The 15,360-nt window shown below is 53.3% G+C and overlaps 4 protein-coding genes across 4 annotated transcripts; 2 read left to right on the top strand and 2 right to left on the bottom strand.

Annotated features, from left to right (window-relative positions):
- Window positions 1-6,358: 6,358 nt before the first annotated feature.
- On the top strand, window positions 6,359-8,793 carry N7498_008459 (C2H2-type zinc finger protein; the record flags this gene model as incomplete). The annotated part of the gene is made up of 3 exons (XM_058455521.1): window positions 6,359-6,494; window positions 6,551-8,600; window positions 8,652-8,793. 3 exons carry the CDS (start codon window positions 6,359-6,361, stop codon window positions 8,791-8,793), a joined length of 2,328 nt encoding a protein of 775 aa, XP_058305509.1.
- A 722-nt stretch (window positions 8,794-9,515) lies between these two features.
- On the bottom strand, window positions 9,516-10,391 carry N7498_008458 (uracil phosphoribosyltransferase; the record flags this gene model as incomplete). The annotated part of the gene is made up of 3 exons (XM_058455520.1): window positions 9,516-9,952; window positions 10,067-10,166; window positions 10,215-10,391. 3 exons carry the CDS (start codon window positions 10,389-10,391, stop codon window positions 9,516-9,518), a joined length of 714 nt encoding a protein of 237 aa, XP_058305508.1.
- A 478-nt stretch (window positions 10,392-10,869) lies between these two features.
- On the top strand, window positions 10,870-12,117 carry N7498_008457 (FluC/FEX family fluoride channel; the record flags this gene model as incomplete). The annotated part of the gene is given in 2 exon segments (XM_058455519.1): window positions 10,870-11,160; window positions 11,179-12,117. The coding sequence occupies 2 exon segments, from the start codon at window positions 10,870-10,872 to the stop codon at window positions 12,115-12,117; spliced, it is 1,230 nt and encodes a 409-aa protein (XP_058305507.1).
- A 1,396-nt stretch (window positions 12,118-13,513) lies between these two features.
- Window positions 13,514-13,810, bottom strand: N7498_008456 (uncharacterized protein; the record flags this gene model as incomplete). Its single annotated transcript, XM_058455518.1, has 1 exon — window positions 13,514-13,810. The coding sequence occupies one exon, from the start codon at window positions 13,808-13,810 to the stop codon at window positions 13,514-13,516; it is 297 nt and encodes a 98-aa protein (XP_058305506.1).
- Between the last annotated feature and the right edge of the window lie 1,550 nt (window positions 13,811-15,360).

The following is a 15,360-nucleotide window of genomic DNA, read 5'->3' as shown; positions in this document are numbered from 1 at the left end:
CGGGTTCTCTTCGCGCACGAGCCACCGACCACACGCAAGCCGGCTCCAGAACCGTTCTAGAAGGTCGATTTCCGTTTTTAGCTTCCAGGTGGCTTTCGTAGTACCGCGGTTGAAACGGAGTTCATCGGGAGTCGATTTGGATCGTGCTGTTTCTCCGTGCTGGCTGCATCGAATCAAATTGCGGCTCCTGGGAGAATGCAATTGGCCTCCGCTGTAAGTGGACTTGAGCATGGACAGTATCCTAAGCCTCACTGTCCAGGTACCTGACAATGGTGCAGGGGACCAGGGCTCGTGCTCGACATAATCGTCGCCGAGATGAATGGTGCTGTAACGTAGTAATGGAGCCGTGCCTAGTCCACGCGACACTACCGGTCGATCACGATAGGCATCCGTGCTGATAGGATTCCTTGGTCGTACTATTTGGGCATGATTTACACGATTGAAAACGAGGCGGAGCTACTGTTTCCTCACACTTGGACATCCTGTATGAGGAATATCAAGGCCCGTCACGGTAAGATAACAACAGTAGCCTCCACGGCTATTGCAGGCTATCGAATAGGCAATTTACTTCAGTCAAGCATCAACAAGGCAGTCCGGGAATTGAGTTCAAGTCGGGGCTATTCCCACGTTTTACCGTCACCATGAACTCTACTTTGACTAGTCTCCAACGCCTCCAACCTTACAGGGGTCCTCGTTCTCTACCCTTTACTACGGAGTGATCACTTTTCATGACTTTGCCCAGGTAGTCCTCCTCCCAATATATGCAAAACCAGTGGCCATCCACATCCACAGGATAGGTACAACCCACCCGACAGCGAGGAACCTCCGTCATCGCCATTCCAATTTCATAGTTCGCGCCACGGGGCATCAGGTAGGACCCTGACAAGATCCATCGGAGAAGGCCGCCGTGGCCAATTCTCCAAGGTTTACATTTACAGTCCAGTACTAGTATCAAAACACACTGTTTGGTTTCTAACACGAGCGGCGATGATGCCTGTAGATCGGAGAAGATTCCGTCTGCGGGGTCGAGAACATCAGTCGGCTATGTGAAAACCTACAAGTGAGCCATTCGGTAACGGTCCGGGGGCGAACATTATTCGCCGTGTGTTGTTTTTGGGTGCTTTGGGGATGTCCATGGAACCATGGTTCAGTGATCGTGTCCATTATAGGATGCGATAGTTTCTATGTCACGGGTCGTGATTCGATCCCAAATTTGACGGTCCCGAAATATTTCAGACAGTTGACGCGTCATTTCGGTTTTTGAGGGTATTTATTGGTCGTCTAGGGGGAGGTTGATGGTCTGGGCGGTTTGCTTTCATGGTACAGTAGTTGGTGGGGTGGGTGGGTTTATTTGCTCCATGCGTTTATCCGATGACGGTGTTGTTGCTGTACGTTGTGAAGTCGATATAAATAAAGACTTCGATGGTATCGGTGAGGAAACTCGAGCTTGCTTTGAACTTTAGGGGCCGTTCTCCTTTAAAGGTTGCATCATGTGCAGCTCTTTTATATAATGCAATCCAAAGATTGATGGGTTTGTGGTCTATTTTGGAAGTATATATCGAGACACCAGTTGAATGCGAATAAGGTCACAATTCGGAAAGGCTTGTTCGACTGTACGAATTGAAGATTATTCATAGCAAATAGTGTACTGACGAGCTTAAGAACGATAAAAAGAAAAAAGAAAAAAATCAAGCTGTACCTTTTGCAAGCGATGGTTCCTTCAAGAGGAGCAGGAGCCATGTTGACCTCAAGTTCGGGTATGTACATACAACAAAGAACGTTGGAAGATACAGCGATATAAAGTAACTCACCTAATTGACCGAAGATAGACAAGTGTTGGTTCTAACAAATATCGATAAGAAGGCTCATCTACCTACGAAGTAGGAAGTAGTTCTCCAGCGTTGTCGCAAGAGCGTCATTTCGAACTGCACTCACCACAAGCACTCTACGGAATCAAGCAGGTCTATAGGAGTATGTCATCCAAGAGCAAGGTCAAATTTGCCACCGCAGACCCTTGTTCCTTGCAGGTCGGACATTACGGGGAGTCGCAGGAACCCCCTCTGGGCGACATCACCACCCAACCGGACGGATTTCCACCAGCGGAGACTCATCCTGCCGCTCGGTGCAGGGCCCATCCAATCCAGTGCCCCGATCAGCCCCTGTGTCCAGAGCGCCGGGGCCGCGATTATGTTGATCATCGTCTGCCCCCCCTTTTTTTTTTTCTCCTCCGTTTCACAGCAAACTATCTTAGCGACTCGAGGAAGACCCAGCCCCCTGCTTTACGTGTTCTATCCTGCTTCCTAAAGGTTCGCTCCCCACTCGCGAGTAATGCGTTAAACCGGCCTGGGCCTAGTGCTTGTAGCTCTCGACACTCGGCGTCAGACGTTGAACCTTACAGTGGACGAAAGTTTGCCGGGTTCTCCGTTCGACTCCTCCCTCTCCTTCAAGAGGTGTTCCACCCCTTCGAGAAAATTCGGCGGAAGCACATCCGCGCGGGGTACTGGAAGCCCTCCTTCCAGTCTAATTATTGATTGCAAGAACCTCCAAAGTACCCTTTTTTTTTGGCCGTGGGCGAATATCCCCTGCATCGGCCCCGGTCATTCTGTAACCGATTCAGGGGGGTGGATAGAGTAATTGTAAATGCCACGGAGATGTGCTGTGCACAGACAGCGCTACCGATTGGTGTCTCATGCCAGGGCATCCTTCGGTGGCCCGGAGATCAGCAACCTGAACGTGAGCGCGAACCAAGATCTGGGATTACGGGAGTGAACCATGGGCCGGGTATACTTCCCCGGACGCGTCCGCCGCGACCCAAGGGGGGACGATCGTGTCATACAGTTTTCAATGGTTTGAGTGAACTATGTGTGGAGCTCAGCCGTGTTTGCCACCCGGCTATGGATATCTACTCCGTACATACAGTTCAGAAGGGGGTGTGGGCTCCGTTTCCCTTGGATCGAGGACGTTGGCCGACATTGAGGGTCTGGACGGGATGGATGGATCGTCGGATTGACGAAAGGACCGATTTCTCTACGCGTCAGACGAAGTAGGCAGGCGGAATTTCTTATCGTGAGTAATACTCCGTAATGAAACCCACCTAGCTTAGGCCGAAGCTCTCGTTCCCAGTGGAGCCGGCTCCATTGGAGGTCTTGCTTTCCTGGGAAGCTGGGGGGGGGGGGGTCTCGACGCCCCGGTCTTTAGCGAAAGTGTCTTGAGATAGCGCGCACAACGGGTCTATTTTCTTTGCGGACGTCTCAAAAATCACACGTCAGGGACAAAAGTACAGTGGGGGTCATTGGGAATCGACATCCTTTACCGCCATGTGCATCAGCGGTGAAGATGGAAGGTCATAGATATAGGTCTCACCGACATCTGGGCCGGAGGTCCAAAATTCCAGATCGAGCTGGCGTTGCGGGTGGGGACGGCCTGGAAGTTATCGGGACGATGGGTCAAGCCCTGGGCTGTCGGTGGCCATTAGTTCAGGGGGCCGGCGCCGGGGAAGAGGTTCCTGAATGCTTGCAACGGTACACTGGCGGGGGCTGAGTGGAGAAAAGCTAGCAACCAGCTCGAGGCCTGATTCGTAACTGGGCCGATTTTCGATCCCTTTCGCAGATCCATTATTGAATTCCTCTCAAGTTCGGAGCAGGTTCTGACTGCTGTGGAATGGAATGAGGCCTGGATGGTCCCCCAAATTCGAAGGGATTGGGAATGAGTGGGCCAACTGTACAGAAGCAAGGCGGTCTGGTCACCGCTCTCTTATGCGCCGCGTCGTCATGAGAGCCTGTTCCTGCTTGGGTCGAGAACGTTGGACGGGGTCGGTCCGCTGCATCGGAAAGTGGATCGTAGGTGACCTCAACACAGGTCGAATCAGGGACTTTTTTTCTCGACCTCTCTGAAAAGCGCAGAGCTCCCCGGCTCACCGCTCAGTACATAAGTGGACGAATTGCGGACGTGAGAACTTAGAATACAGTAGTTCGCTGAGGCTTCAATGATCACCCGGGAGTTCCGCGAGACCCTTCCACGGTTTGCTTTCGGGGATCGATCAAACAAGGGGGTTGCCTCCAGATATTCAGGGCCGGTTGACAAAAGTACCGTCTATCAAGTGAGGGCAGAACAAATGATTTGATCGATATAGATTCCCCGAAAGCTGGCAAGGGATCTTCAATTTTCATTCTGTGTCGTGCGAGTGGAGGAGGTCGCCCGAACGCGTTTCCCAAGTAACCGCGTCGGTCCCTCCGCGTCCGAGCGGATCTTCGGCTCCAATGATGCAGTTGCCCCACGGAGGGGAGCCGGGAATTCACGATGTCCTTTTGTGCGGTGTGGGACAACTCGCGATTCATACCCTGCGTTATTGGATTACGGTGGTCCCGATTAACCCTATAGTGGCACCTAAGGTTAAATGTTGATTTCAAGGCCAGGCAGCCTTCTAAGCGCATGAGTCTTGCCCCAAAGCGGCAGCAGTGAATCAGATGATGTTATTCACCCTTAAAAACGGATTCACGTTGCAGATCGGCCTGCAGCTCGGCAGCTGATGTCTCCAGAGCCACACCGTAGCACAGACATGAACTCGCAGCGGCCGTACATCCATGGTCCATGACTCGTGACAATCAAATTCAATCTCAGCCAAGGACATCTCTGAGGCACAGTTGAACCGCCACACAGTGGGGCGCCCCAAGGCGAGACGCCGGACCAGTCAAGGTGGGATGGTGATCTGTCACTCAGGGGAACTACATAAGACGACGGGCAGCTGTGGCGCGTCAGATGGCCGGATCAGTAATTCGACCCTATATACGGAGTAGTAGAGCGTGTGGATTGATCGACTACACCCACATGCAACTACTGCGGCGCCCGGGAATGGCTACGATTCACGGCAGGGCCGATCGGGCAGACTTGGCCGTACATCGTACATTTGCCCCGGTCACAGCTCTATACGTACACTCTATACACTATACGGACACTAGTGATCGATCAGAATGCCAGGGAAATAGCACGCATCCCTGTCTCATTCCCGACCCAGCCTATTGCCCGACGTTTTGCTCGGAACTGTGTAACGATGGCCCGATCAACCCGATAGTCTATCTTCGATGATGTGCCGATCGCATGGGGAGGGGTTTGACATTGAGGGGTAGCGTAGGCGTGAACCATGGTTACTGTGACATGATAAGATACGATACAGATAGCGATGTATAGAAAGATCGTACAGAAGTAGAGGTGACTGCAGTGCGTAGTTACTCCGTACGTAGGGCGTCAGCTATGTATGAAGATGATACCCTATGCTTACGGGAGTCGTTCTCGTAGTGCCACGATCGAGACACTAACTCGCCTCACATGCCAGCCACACATTTTCCCCTGCGATAAACAAAGGGCGCCCCTCCGACCGATCGAGCCCTGAGCGAGGGGCCACCTCTGTCTGGCCCACAGTGCCCTCGCATCAGACAGCGGTGTTATTTCCCATTTCGACCCTCCCTTTTCTGGATTTTCTTATTTCTTTAATGGACGCCTGGACGTGGGTATTTTTGTGGGATCGGAGTCGAGTTACCCCTCCATGTATTGGGTGTATGGAATAAGCTATAGTTCATGTAGACTATCTATCATTATCTGAGTATCTACGTATCCAATCTTCTAGACCGAGCACCGAGGGGATGGGTGTAATTTGCGACCATGTGGGCACGATCGGGTTAAATCTACATTTGCGTTTGAATATATTACGACGTGTCGATTCTGTACGGTAAAGGGGGGCACCGGCCAGTGGGAAGAGTGGATGTGGTCGTAGGAACGGGAAGTGCGTGGCCGGACAGAGGGGGCTGGTAGGTGCACTGCCAAACACCGCCAAACAGGTACAATCGCCCGCAATCACCGCCTTTGAAGGACGTGCAAGTCCCGCTTTCGCCCCTCTGCGCGACTACGCGTAGTAAGCGATGCTTGGGCCCACGTCCCCGTTCCCTGTCTTTCCCCCCTCCCTTTCTTACCATTTCCCAAGCCTCCCCTCCCCCCCCCCTCTAACTCTCGCCCCCCCAAAAGGCACTTCCTAAATTCCTCTTTTCTCCTCATCCTTCCCACCCCTCCTCTTCTTCCCCTCCTTCCTCCTCCCACCATCAACACCTTCCCCTCTCTTGCGGTGCTCAACGCTCATCCCGCCTTTCTTTTCCTGAGCGTTTCTTTTCGGTTTTCTATTGTCCGCCTGTGGCTGGACTCCCACTTTGCACACACTTTCCCGACCTATCCCCCACACAAGGAATGATCAGACATCCCAACGAACTCCTGTCTTCGACACGTCTACAGAACCGGTGCGAGCTCACTCAGGGAACCATACCACCGCCGTTACCTTTCGCCTAAGTCGATCCGGCATCATCCTACACACATGGCTCCCTCGGCTCCCGGGACGGCCAGCAACTCGCCGGCCAAGAAGACCTCCGCCCCCGAGAAGAAATACAAGTGCCAGTTTTGCAATCGCGCTTTCAGCCGTAGCGAACACCGCAGCAGACATGAACGTTCCCGTAAGTTTTCGCGCCCCGGGTGATGAAAAACTGACCCGACTAACACTGGAATACAGACACGAAAGAGCGACCTTTCAAATGTTTAAAATGTCGGAGTACCTTTGTTCGTCGCGACCTTCTCCTGCGCCATGACCGAACTGTCCATGCGAAAGATGGCGGAATTCCCCTGGTTGCAGAGGGGCGCCGACGTGGTGGAGGGGTCCAAAAATCCTCGTCCGCCCCATCCAAGCCGTCAATCACCATTGACCCGGCGACGCTGGAACAGATCGAGGCAAGCAGTGATGGTATGGTCGACCTTGAAACTGCAGCCATGTTGATGACAGATTTCCAACATAAGGCTGCAGCAGCGGCGAATGGCCGGGTTTCCGAGCGCTCCGAATCGTTGTCCCCTGGCCGCGGCTCCTTCGAGCCCTACCTGTCGGGCAACGCTACCCTGCCCCAGATGCCATGGGATACACTCGCCTCGCCCGCGGATCATGGCTCGATGCCCACCTTTGTCGACCGCCACGGCCCCATCGGAGACGTTCTCCTGTCCAACTCACTGCCCATGTCTGGAAACTCTACGCCGAACGCGCTTTCCCCGTACCCGTCCATGACCGGCCCCGTTAGCCCTGTTAACTATCGCCGGTCGCCCGGTCCCAGTCAGGCATTGACTCTCCCCAAGGCCCCTCAAATTGCTGACGAGATGGAGCGCAACCTGGTTGTCGAGCGTGTTCAGGGAGCGGACACTCTCGGTGCCCTGCCTGAGACCTTCCAGCTCCCGACCACTGCTATTTTGAACCGGTATTTGTCCACGTACTTTAATCTGTACCACCCCCATCTGCCGTTCCTTCATCAGCAGTCATTTAACGCTACCACTGTCTCGCCACCTTTGCTGCTTGCCGTGCTGTCTATCGGTGCTCTGTACACTTTCGAGCGCGATAATTCTTTCATGCTTCATGTTGGCTCCAAAGTCCTGGTCAACCAATTCCTTCAGCATAAGGACAACTTCGATTCTCGCAAGTGCCCCCTGTGGTTGATGCAGAGCAGCCTGCTGAACATGGTCTTCGAAAGCTGGAGCGGTGACCCCAAGGGTCTCGAGTGGACTTGCTCCATCAAGAGTCTTCTGGCCAATATGGTTGCTGGCAACCGCTATCAGCTCAAGGTGCGCACCGAGGCTCGCCAGGGTATCAAGCCCTCTCGTGAGGAGTGGGTTGAGGATGAATCATGCCGCCGCACGTACTTCGCCGTATATATCTTCTTCGGCATGTTGACGCTCACCTTCAACCACACTCCTGCCATGAGCTTCGACGAGTTCGATAGTCTCGAGCTCCCGTCGTCCGAGTCTCTCTGGAACCTCGATGCATCTGACGAGGAGACCTGGCACCGCAGCGTGGGTGCCAACACCTTGACCGTTCGCGAAGCCCACGACTTCCTGTTCCAGGGCGAGCAGACCCGTTACAGCGCCTTTGCTACCCGTGTTCTCATCAACGCCCTGTTCCTGCAAGTTTGGAACCACAAGCGCAGCTTTGAGGCCCTGCAGGATGTCGTCACCGAGTACAAGCTGCGCCTAGCACTGGAGACCTGGGAGAACTCTCTTGAAGTGTGCGAGCCCGAGACCATCGTGGTCCCGCTCAGCACTCCCCAGAAGGGACACCCGCTCATCTTCAACTCCATGGCCGTCTACCGCAACACCCGTGCTCGTCTGGAAGTTGACCTCAAGTCCATCCAGGAGGCCATGCGCTACCACTCCTCGTACGAGGTTGCAGCCGCCATGACCGTTGCTCGTGAAAAGGTCAAGCGCGGACAGGAGATGAACAAGGTCGTGCAGCAGTGTTTCGAGTGCATTGAGATCGCGGCCATTCAAGGCATCAACTGGGTTGCCAAGACCTCCGCCACCAACTGGAGTGTTGAGCACCCTCTCTGCGGCCTCGACCTGATGGTCATCCTGAGTCTCTGGCTCTACCGCCTGGAACATGACGAGGAGCCGGCGACTGAGGCTGAGTTGGCCATCTACAACAAGGTGCGGAACCTGTTCGACGACGACGCCATCGACGCTTTTGGCAAACTCAGTTCCACCGTCGCCCGTGTTTGGGGTAACATCCTTGACGGCGTGGTTGTCTGGGGGTAAGTTTTCCCCCCCTTCTCCTGTTATGATGATATACTAACTGCCAATAGAATCACCAAGTTGATGGGCGAGTCGTTCAAACTTCACTCCCAGGCTCTTGTCGGTTACGAGGATTCTCTGCGTGTCGCAAAGGACCAGCCGATCCACGCGGTGCCAACCAAGTCGCTCGCCAGCGTCGGCACCGCGTACTAATCTTCCACAACTCTCCTTAAGAATATTTTTGTGCTTTCTTACTCTCGTTTCGGACGCTTTCATTGGGACACGGGAAATCAGGAATGGATATCGCCGGTGGGCAAGGCAGGTGTTTTGGCTTTTGGGAAATACTTCGCCGGTAATGCCTCATAGGTGATCTCCTGAGTTTCTGCTTTTTGATCTTTGATCTGTTTGGGTTGCATCTCCCCTTCTTCTTACACCAGGGAGTCCGGTGTGGTGTTCATCTTTTTATTGCTTTTTCCTCGACACCCGGCTGGTCCTGTGTGTTCTCGCACTCGATGGAGTTCTTTTTTATCGTTTTTCACCTTAACCCCCTAATCGTGCCCCAGTCCATCTGCTCTTTGATCTTTTGATACCTTTTGACACTTTTTTGACATTTATGTTTTGCGCGCGTTGCTTTCCTCGTCTGCTTCTCGCGGCTGGTATTTTCCCAGTCGCTGTATTTGACGTTAATTGCATGTTTTGTCCCTTTTCCCCGTCCGTCTGCTTTTTGGTTTCCCGCTCTGCATCACTTGCATTTGGTTTCTCTTTGCACATGTTTCATGCCTTTATTTCCATGTATTATACGTAATCGATGAATACAACATTTTGACGGGGACTCTATCCACGTAGTTCAAGTTCAACCTTGCGTACCAATATCAATCAAGTCTTAAATTCCAAAGAAAATACCAGTCAATAAGCCATCTACAAACAACTCACATCTACTTCCCAATAGCAACAAACAACCGATCTCCAATATCCCCAACTCCCGGCACAATCATCCCCTTCTCATTACACCTCTCGTCAATAGCCCCAACCCAAACCTCAACCCCCTCCTCCCAAACCCCCGCCGCACGCTTAATCCCATCCTTCGTCGCAAGCACGCTTAACATGATCACCCTCTTCACGCCCCACTCCTTCAGCAGGTGGATCGCCGCTTCGGCCGTGGCGCCTGTCGCGATGATGGGGTCCAAGAGCACGGCCAGAGAGGCGGCGGCGGTGTTGGCAGATGAGTCCAGGGAAGCGGGCGAGGCGGGCGAGAGCTTGGATCGGTGGAAGGGGAGGTTGTTGTAGTATTCGACCGGCTGGAGAGTCATGCGGTCGCGGAAGAGGCCTAGGTGGTAGATTGGGACGGCGGTTGGGAGGAGGGAGTTTAGGGCTGGATGTGTTAGTTTTTTTTTTTGCATAATGTATGCCTAAGTGGATAGGTATCTCCCAGGAGCTACATGGGGGGTTTTATGAGTGAGAGAGATGTATGAAATCGTAGACAAACCCTCGACCATCCCAAGACCGGAGCGGAGAATGGGGACCAGTGCCAGGTCGGCGTGGTCGATGCCTTGTGTTTCATACTCTTCGCCGAGGGGTGTTTTGTCCTGTCTGACTTAGCGCATGGTCTTTGGTCATCTTGAATGGTTTGTTACCTTGCCTGTCGACATCAGCTTCAGTCCGCTGGCAAAGGCCTCGACGCCTAAGATGGAGGCTATCTCATGCACAAGAGCTCTAGTCTCGCGCGGGCTGGTGCTTTGCGAGCGTAGCTGAGACAGCTTAGCCTTGAGACAGGGGTGGGAAGAGACGTGGACGTTCGATGGGAGAGACATCTTGTTCGTGGTAGATTTGGAGTCGGAGTTGAGGATGAGGGGAAAGTATACGTGAAGGAGGGGTCTTCCTTTATCTGCGCTGCCTTACGTCGAGCTGCATACCTTATCGTCTCCCCCAGAGTGAACCGGAACCCCGGACTTTATTAATTGTTTCTTGTTTATTGCTTCCATGGCTTATGCTATGCTTTGGTAAATGGATTCTGTAGCTGAGCTGTCGTCATGGATCCAGGATCCGGATCCCCAGCGATGAGGTCGTACCCGTAAGAAGCCAGGTCAACCACGGAAAGGAAAGGCTCGATGATTTCCCCTGACATACCTCCCCATCTCTCCCTGTAAACAAAACCGCCGAGTCCAATGTCCCTAGCCACGAGAAGATGTCCAGTGCAGTGTCAGCACGTAGTGGAGCTCTTATCAGCTCCACCAGAAAACCCAAATCCACTAACTCCGCCCGACTCAACTTTTTCAACCTCCACGAGCCATGCCCACCACCGGCTACTCCTCGGCCAACATCCACACCCTAGACCCAGAAAAAGACACCGAGCCACCTCTAACCGAAACCGCGGCCCCTGAACCCGTCGAAGCAAACCCAAACCAACGTCAAAAATGGAACACCAACACCCCTTCACCCGACGCGCCAAACCCTGAATCACTCAGTTCCAAACATGCTACACACTTCTACACAGTCTCCTACCTAATATTCTTCTCGATATTCGGTACACTCGCCCGCCTCGGCCTCCAAGCCTTGACATTCTACACCGGCGCACCCGTCGTAACAGGCGTGCTCTAGGCCAATGTCGCAGGAAGTGTGGTTATGGGTTTTCTCAGCGAAGACAAGAACCTCTTTCGCGAGGAATGGGGAAATTCGACACGCGCACCGAATACCGAGGACGCGGAACACCTGAAGAAACACAAAGCTGTGAAGAAGACCATACCGCTATACATCGGCCTGACCACTGGGTTCTGCGGCTGCTTCACGTCGTTTTCGTCGTTTATGCGCGATGTCTTTCTTGCGCTCGCCAACGCACTTCCGGACCCGAGTTTGCCAGACGGGTACGGCGTTGCGTCGCGCAACGGCGGGTACAGTTTCATGGCGCTCGTGGCTGTCATACTGGTGACTGTTTCGTTGAGTTTGTCGGGGTTGCTCTTCGGCGCGCATCTTGCTCTTGCGCTGGAGTCGATCACGCCCACTGTGCCCTTTGCGTTCACTCGCAAGTTTCTTGATCGTTTTGTCGTCGTGTTGGCGTGGGGATGCTGGCTCGGCGCCGTGTTCCTGGCGATCTGGCCACCAGATCGGGACGGCAGGGAGACCTGGCGCGGGCGTGCGGTCTTTGCGCTGGTCTTTGCGCCGCTGGGCTGTCTGTTGAGGTTGTACGTCTCGCTGGCTCTGAACAGTCGCATCCCGGCGTTCCCGCTTGGTACATTTGTCGTGAACATGATCGGCACTGCTGTGGAGGGCTTATGCTATGATTTGCAGCATGTGTCTGGCCTCGGCGCTGTGGTTCCATCTGCGTTGGTCGGGTGCCAGCTGCTGCAGGGTGTCATGGATGGGTTCTGTGGAAGCACGACGACCATCAGCACGTGGGTTTCTGAGTTGAATGGTTTGGGAAGGAGAAGACATGCATATGTTTACGGGATGAGCAGTGTGGGTATTGGGCTTGGGCTGATGGTTGTTATTATGGGGTCGTTGTTATGGACGCGTGGATTTGAGGGTCCTGTTTGTGGATGATCTATGATACCCAATTGTATAGTAGAATGGACAATAGATAGTTGGGACATAGTTGCTGAAGAACGAACACTCGTGATTAGGACTACCGAGTCCACCCCAACCCAGATTCTAGCCACAACTATACAAACTATATAGTCCGATTTGAGCCCCGTCACAACAGATCCCCCCTCCCAGACCCAGTCCCCAAACCCACCCGACCCTCCATCGCAAGCCGATCAAGCATCTTCTCACGCACGCGCCCATGGTCCGAACTCCCAGTTACGCCCGCTGTCGTCCCGAATGGCATATCATCTGGCGCGAGGCGACTATGAAAAGCGCGACGGCGAGCGAGGTCTTCAGAGGCATTGCGGCGTTGGTGGGCTTTCCATCTCTTAGTTCCAGTCCTATTTCATATGGGTGGGGCATAGGTATAGATGTAAAACGGGGAGACGTTGAACAGACAATCGACCTTGGAATATAGATCAAAGCCAGAGCCCTGGAGGTATACACAAGGCCCGAACCAAGGAAAGAGACATACCTCTCCAAAAAACGGAATAAATAGCTATCGTAACCAGACACGCGCCGATAAAGGCGAATGTAATGCCCAGCTCGCGGCCGAGCGAGGATATGGGTGTGTAGGGTGGATAGTTTGAATATTTTTCAAAGCGGACTTTGGACATTGTGTGTGAATTAAGTGGTAGCCCTTTTTGGGATTTTTAAATATAGAAATGGAAAAGAGGTGTGGGCCGTGTAGGGATGTCAGATCCAAGTGCGGAGAAGCGGAATCGGGCGTAACGGGTTCGGTGGCGGTTTCTGGCGTGCGCTGTCCATCCGGGGTCTATGCGTCTTCTTGAGATTGTAGCTGAGCGATGGCGAGGCAAGTGACATTGGAAAAGATGTTTTCAATCTGATAGTTGAGAGGGCAACGAAGCTCGAGGTTAGGCAGACAACTGGAAAAGTGACTCGTCAACTGCAGTCTACGTAACGTCGCAGTAAGCAAACAGAAAAAGGTGCCATGCATTTCGAATATATATACACAGGCACTAAACTATACTAGCTCTCCAGGGCTGGTCCCAGGTATGTATTCACACAGACAAAAGGTATCATGTACAACATGCAGGTCTATACTCCCCCGAGGGAATGCAACGGTTGGCTCAAATAAAAGATCCCCATGCCCGAGTCGGAATCAGAACATGGATGCAAAGGTAAAGAAGTCGCTGAAAAGTCGCCGAAACGGTCAAGATCGAAGATCGAAGGTGAGGTAGACGTGAGGATGAAGGTAAAGGTAAAGGTAGTAAAGGTAGAAAGAGTCGGATTAAAGGTGATAAAAGGTCGGAGGGCGCGTCACGTATCGTGTCAAAATGGGTCGAAGATGTAGAAGGTAGGTAGAATCGAAGAGTTGAACAGGTAGCACGCGCTAACCCAGCATTACCGCCGCCAGAGCGGTACAGGTGAGCCCGATAGCCATTCCGATCCACGGTGTCTGGCCGAGGGAACCTTCACTGCGCGCTTGGAGAACATGCCGTGCGCTGTGCTGTGTAGACCTGTTTTCTTCGGGTTCGACGACCGCGGCGAGCTGTTGGTGCGCGATAACGTGTTCCGGTATTAAGAACCGGGAGCGCGCGAGGTCGGGGGTGAGGTCGCGTTGCGGTTGTGCTTGCGGGCCAGCGAGGACGGCGGGCGCGAGGGCCACGAGGAGGAGGACTGGCCTCATGGCGAATCTCGAGGTATTCTGGATGGAATTCCGTCGCGTTGGCGGGGTGTGCTTGCGAGAAACAAGCAACGCCAAGGCGGGTCTCGGTGACGAGATTCAAGTTGGCGAGGCAACAGGGCTCTAGGGGTGGAGGGGGTTCGCTGTTCTTCAATTCTCCACCATAAGATCAACGGTGATGATGACGGCCACGGCGAGATATCCCAGGTCTATATTTGTTCGTTTGCCGTTGGACGGGGGGCGTGTGTATGGATTAACGGGGGCCGGTTGAATAGGGGGCCGAATCGAAGTACCGCCAACGAAGAGCCTCAACGCGATCTCCGAATGGAACCAACGAGTCAACAGACCTCCTGAAGAGAAAGAAGAAGAACAGCGAAGCAGGACAGGAAGTCAAGGGAGAAGAAAAAAAAAGACATGAAAATGAAGCAAGCTCGAGGGTAATTTAATTGGGTGAACCACGGCTCGCCCGTCAGGGACTCCAACTCCACTCGCACTTTATCAGGTGACGGCTCATTGGCCTGCCGTGCGCATCTACTTGTGGCGCCCTTGCTCTTTTCTCTTTTCTCTTTTCTCTTTTCTCTTTTCTCGTTTCTCTTGTCCCGTTCCCTGGGCCTCTCCGTGATGCGACGGCGCTACTACTAGCGCTACTTTGGTAGCTAGCAGAGCTATTTCGCCACTTCCAGCCCTCTCCCGCACTATCGCGAGCTACGAGGAAAACAGGAAAACAAGAAAACGTCCCCAGACTACTTCCTCGTTCCGGGAAACACTCACTGCCTTGATTCTTCAGACCCACCAGCCCTCGATCGTCACGCAAAGACCCATGTAACAGTGGGTCGAGAAGTGTCCAATCTCTCGTCCCTGCTCGACGCAAGGCAAACGTCCCGGTACCTTGATAATAGAGATGCAGCCAACTCGGCACTTCGCCGATCGGCTGCACTTCGCCCGCATACCAGTGTTGCCAAAAATAACAACCCCGGCTGCCGCGTGGGAAGTTCACTGTACATGTAGATCATCAATCTCCCGGGTATGGGAACCGAAGCCCAATGATAGGCGTAAATATTTACACGCGGTTTGTAGACCCAGGCGGGATTGCCTTGTCGGCTAGAGGCACAGATTGGACTGGGTCCCGCTCCAGCGTGGTCCGCGCTCCCCGTTGGTGGAATAATCCTACGGTAATCTTGCGGCTGTTACCAGTGCTATTGGTGGAGGCGTGATATTATGCCAAGTTGAAGGACTGCTGCGTTGCTGAAACATGTGGCAAACTTGCGGTTGGGGATGTTTGGGATGTGAGTCTGGTGTTTGAACGGTTGCTTGGCGGGAGGGAGTAGTATCTGCTTTGATGGCGGGCTGTTCGAGTCTTTCCACTGATTGGGACTCGACGTGCCTCTTTTATCTAATTTTGCTAACGACACCGTGAGTGTTTATTATCAGACACACAGGGCTCTCAAAACAAGAGTGTGAACGGTACAACGAATGCCCAAAGAGGAGAGTGGGGTACGAAACACCCAATCAAAATAGGCCATCGAAGCTTATTTGCGGATCCGCGGTTGAAG

The sequence above is a fragment of the Penicillium cinerascens genome, assembly GCF_028974065.1.
Source record: "Penicillium cinerascens strain IBT 15544 chromosome Unknown scaffold_4_segment0_segment0, whole genome shotgun sequence".
NCBI classification, from domain to species: domain Eukaryota; kingdom Fungi; phylum Ascomycota; class Eurotiomycetes; order Eurotiales; family Aspergillaceae; genus Penicillium; species Penicillium cinerascens.
The sequence above is the reverse complement of the archived record's forward strand: the minus strand, read 5'-3'. Positions and strand labels throughout refer to the sequence as shown.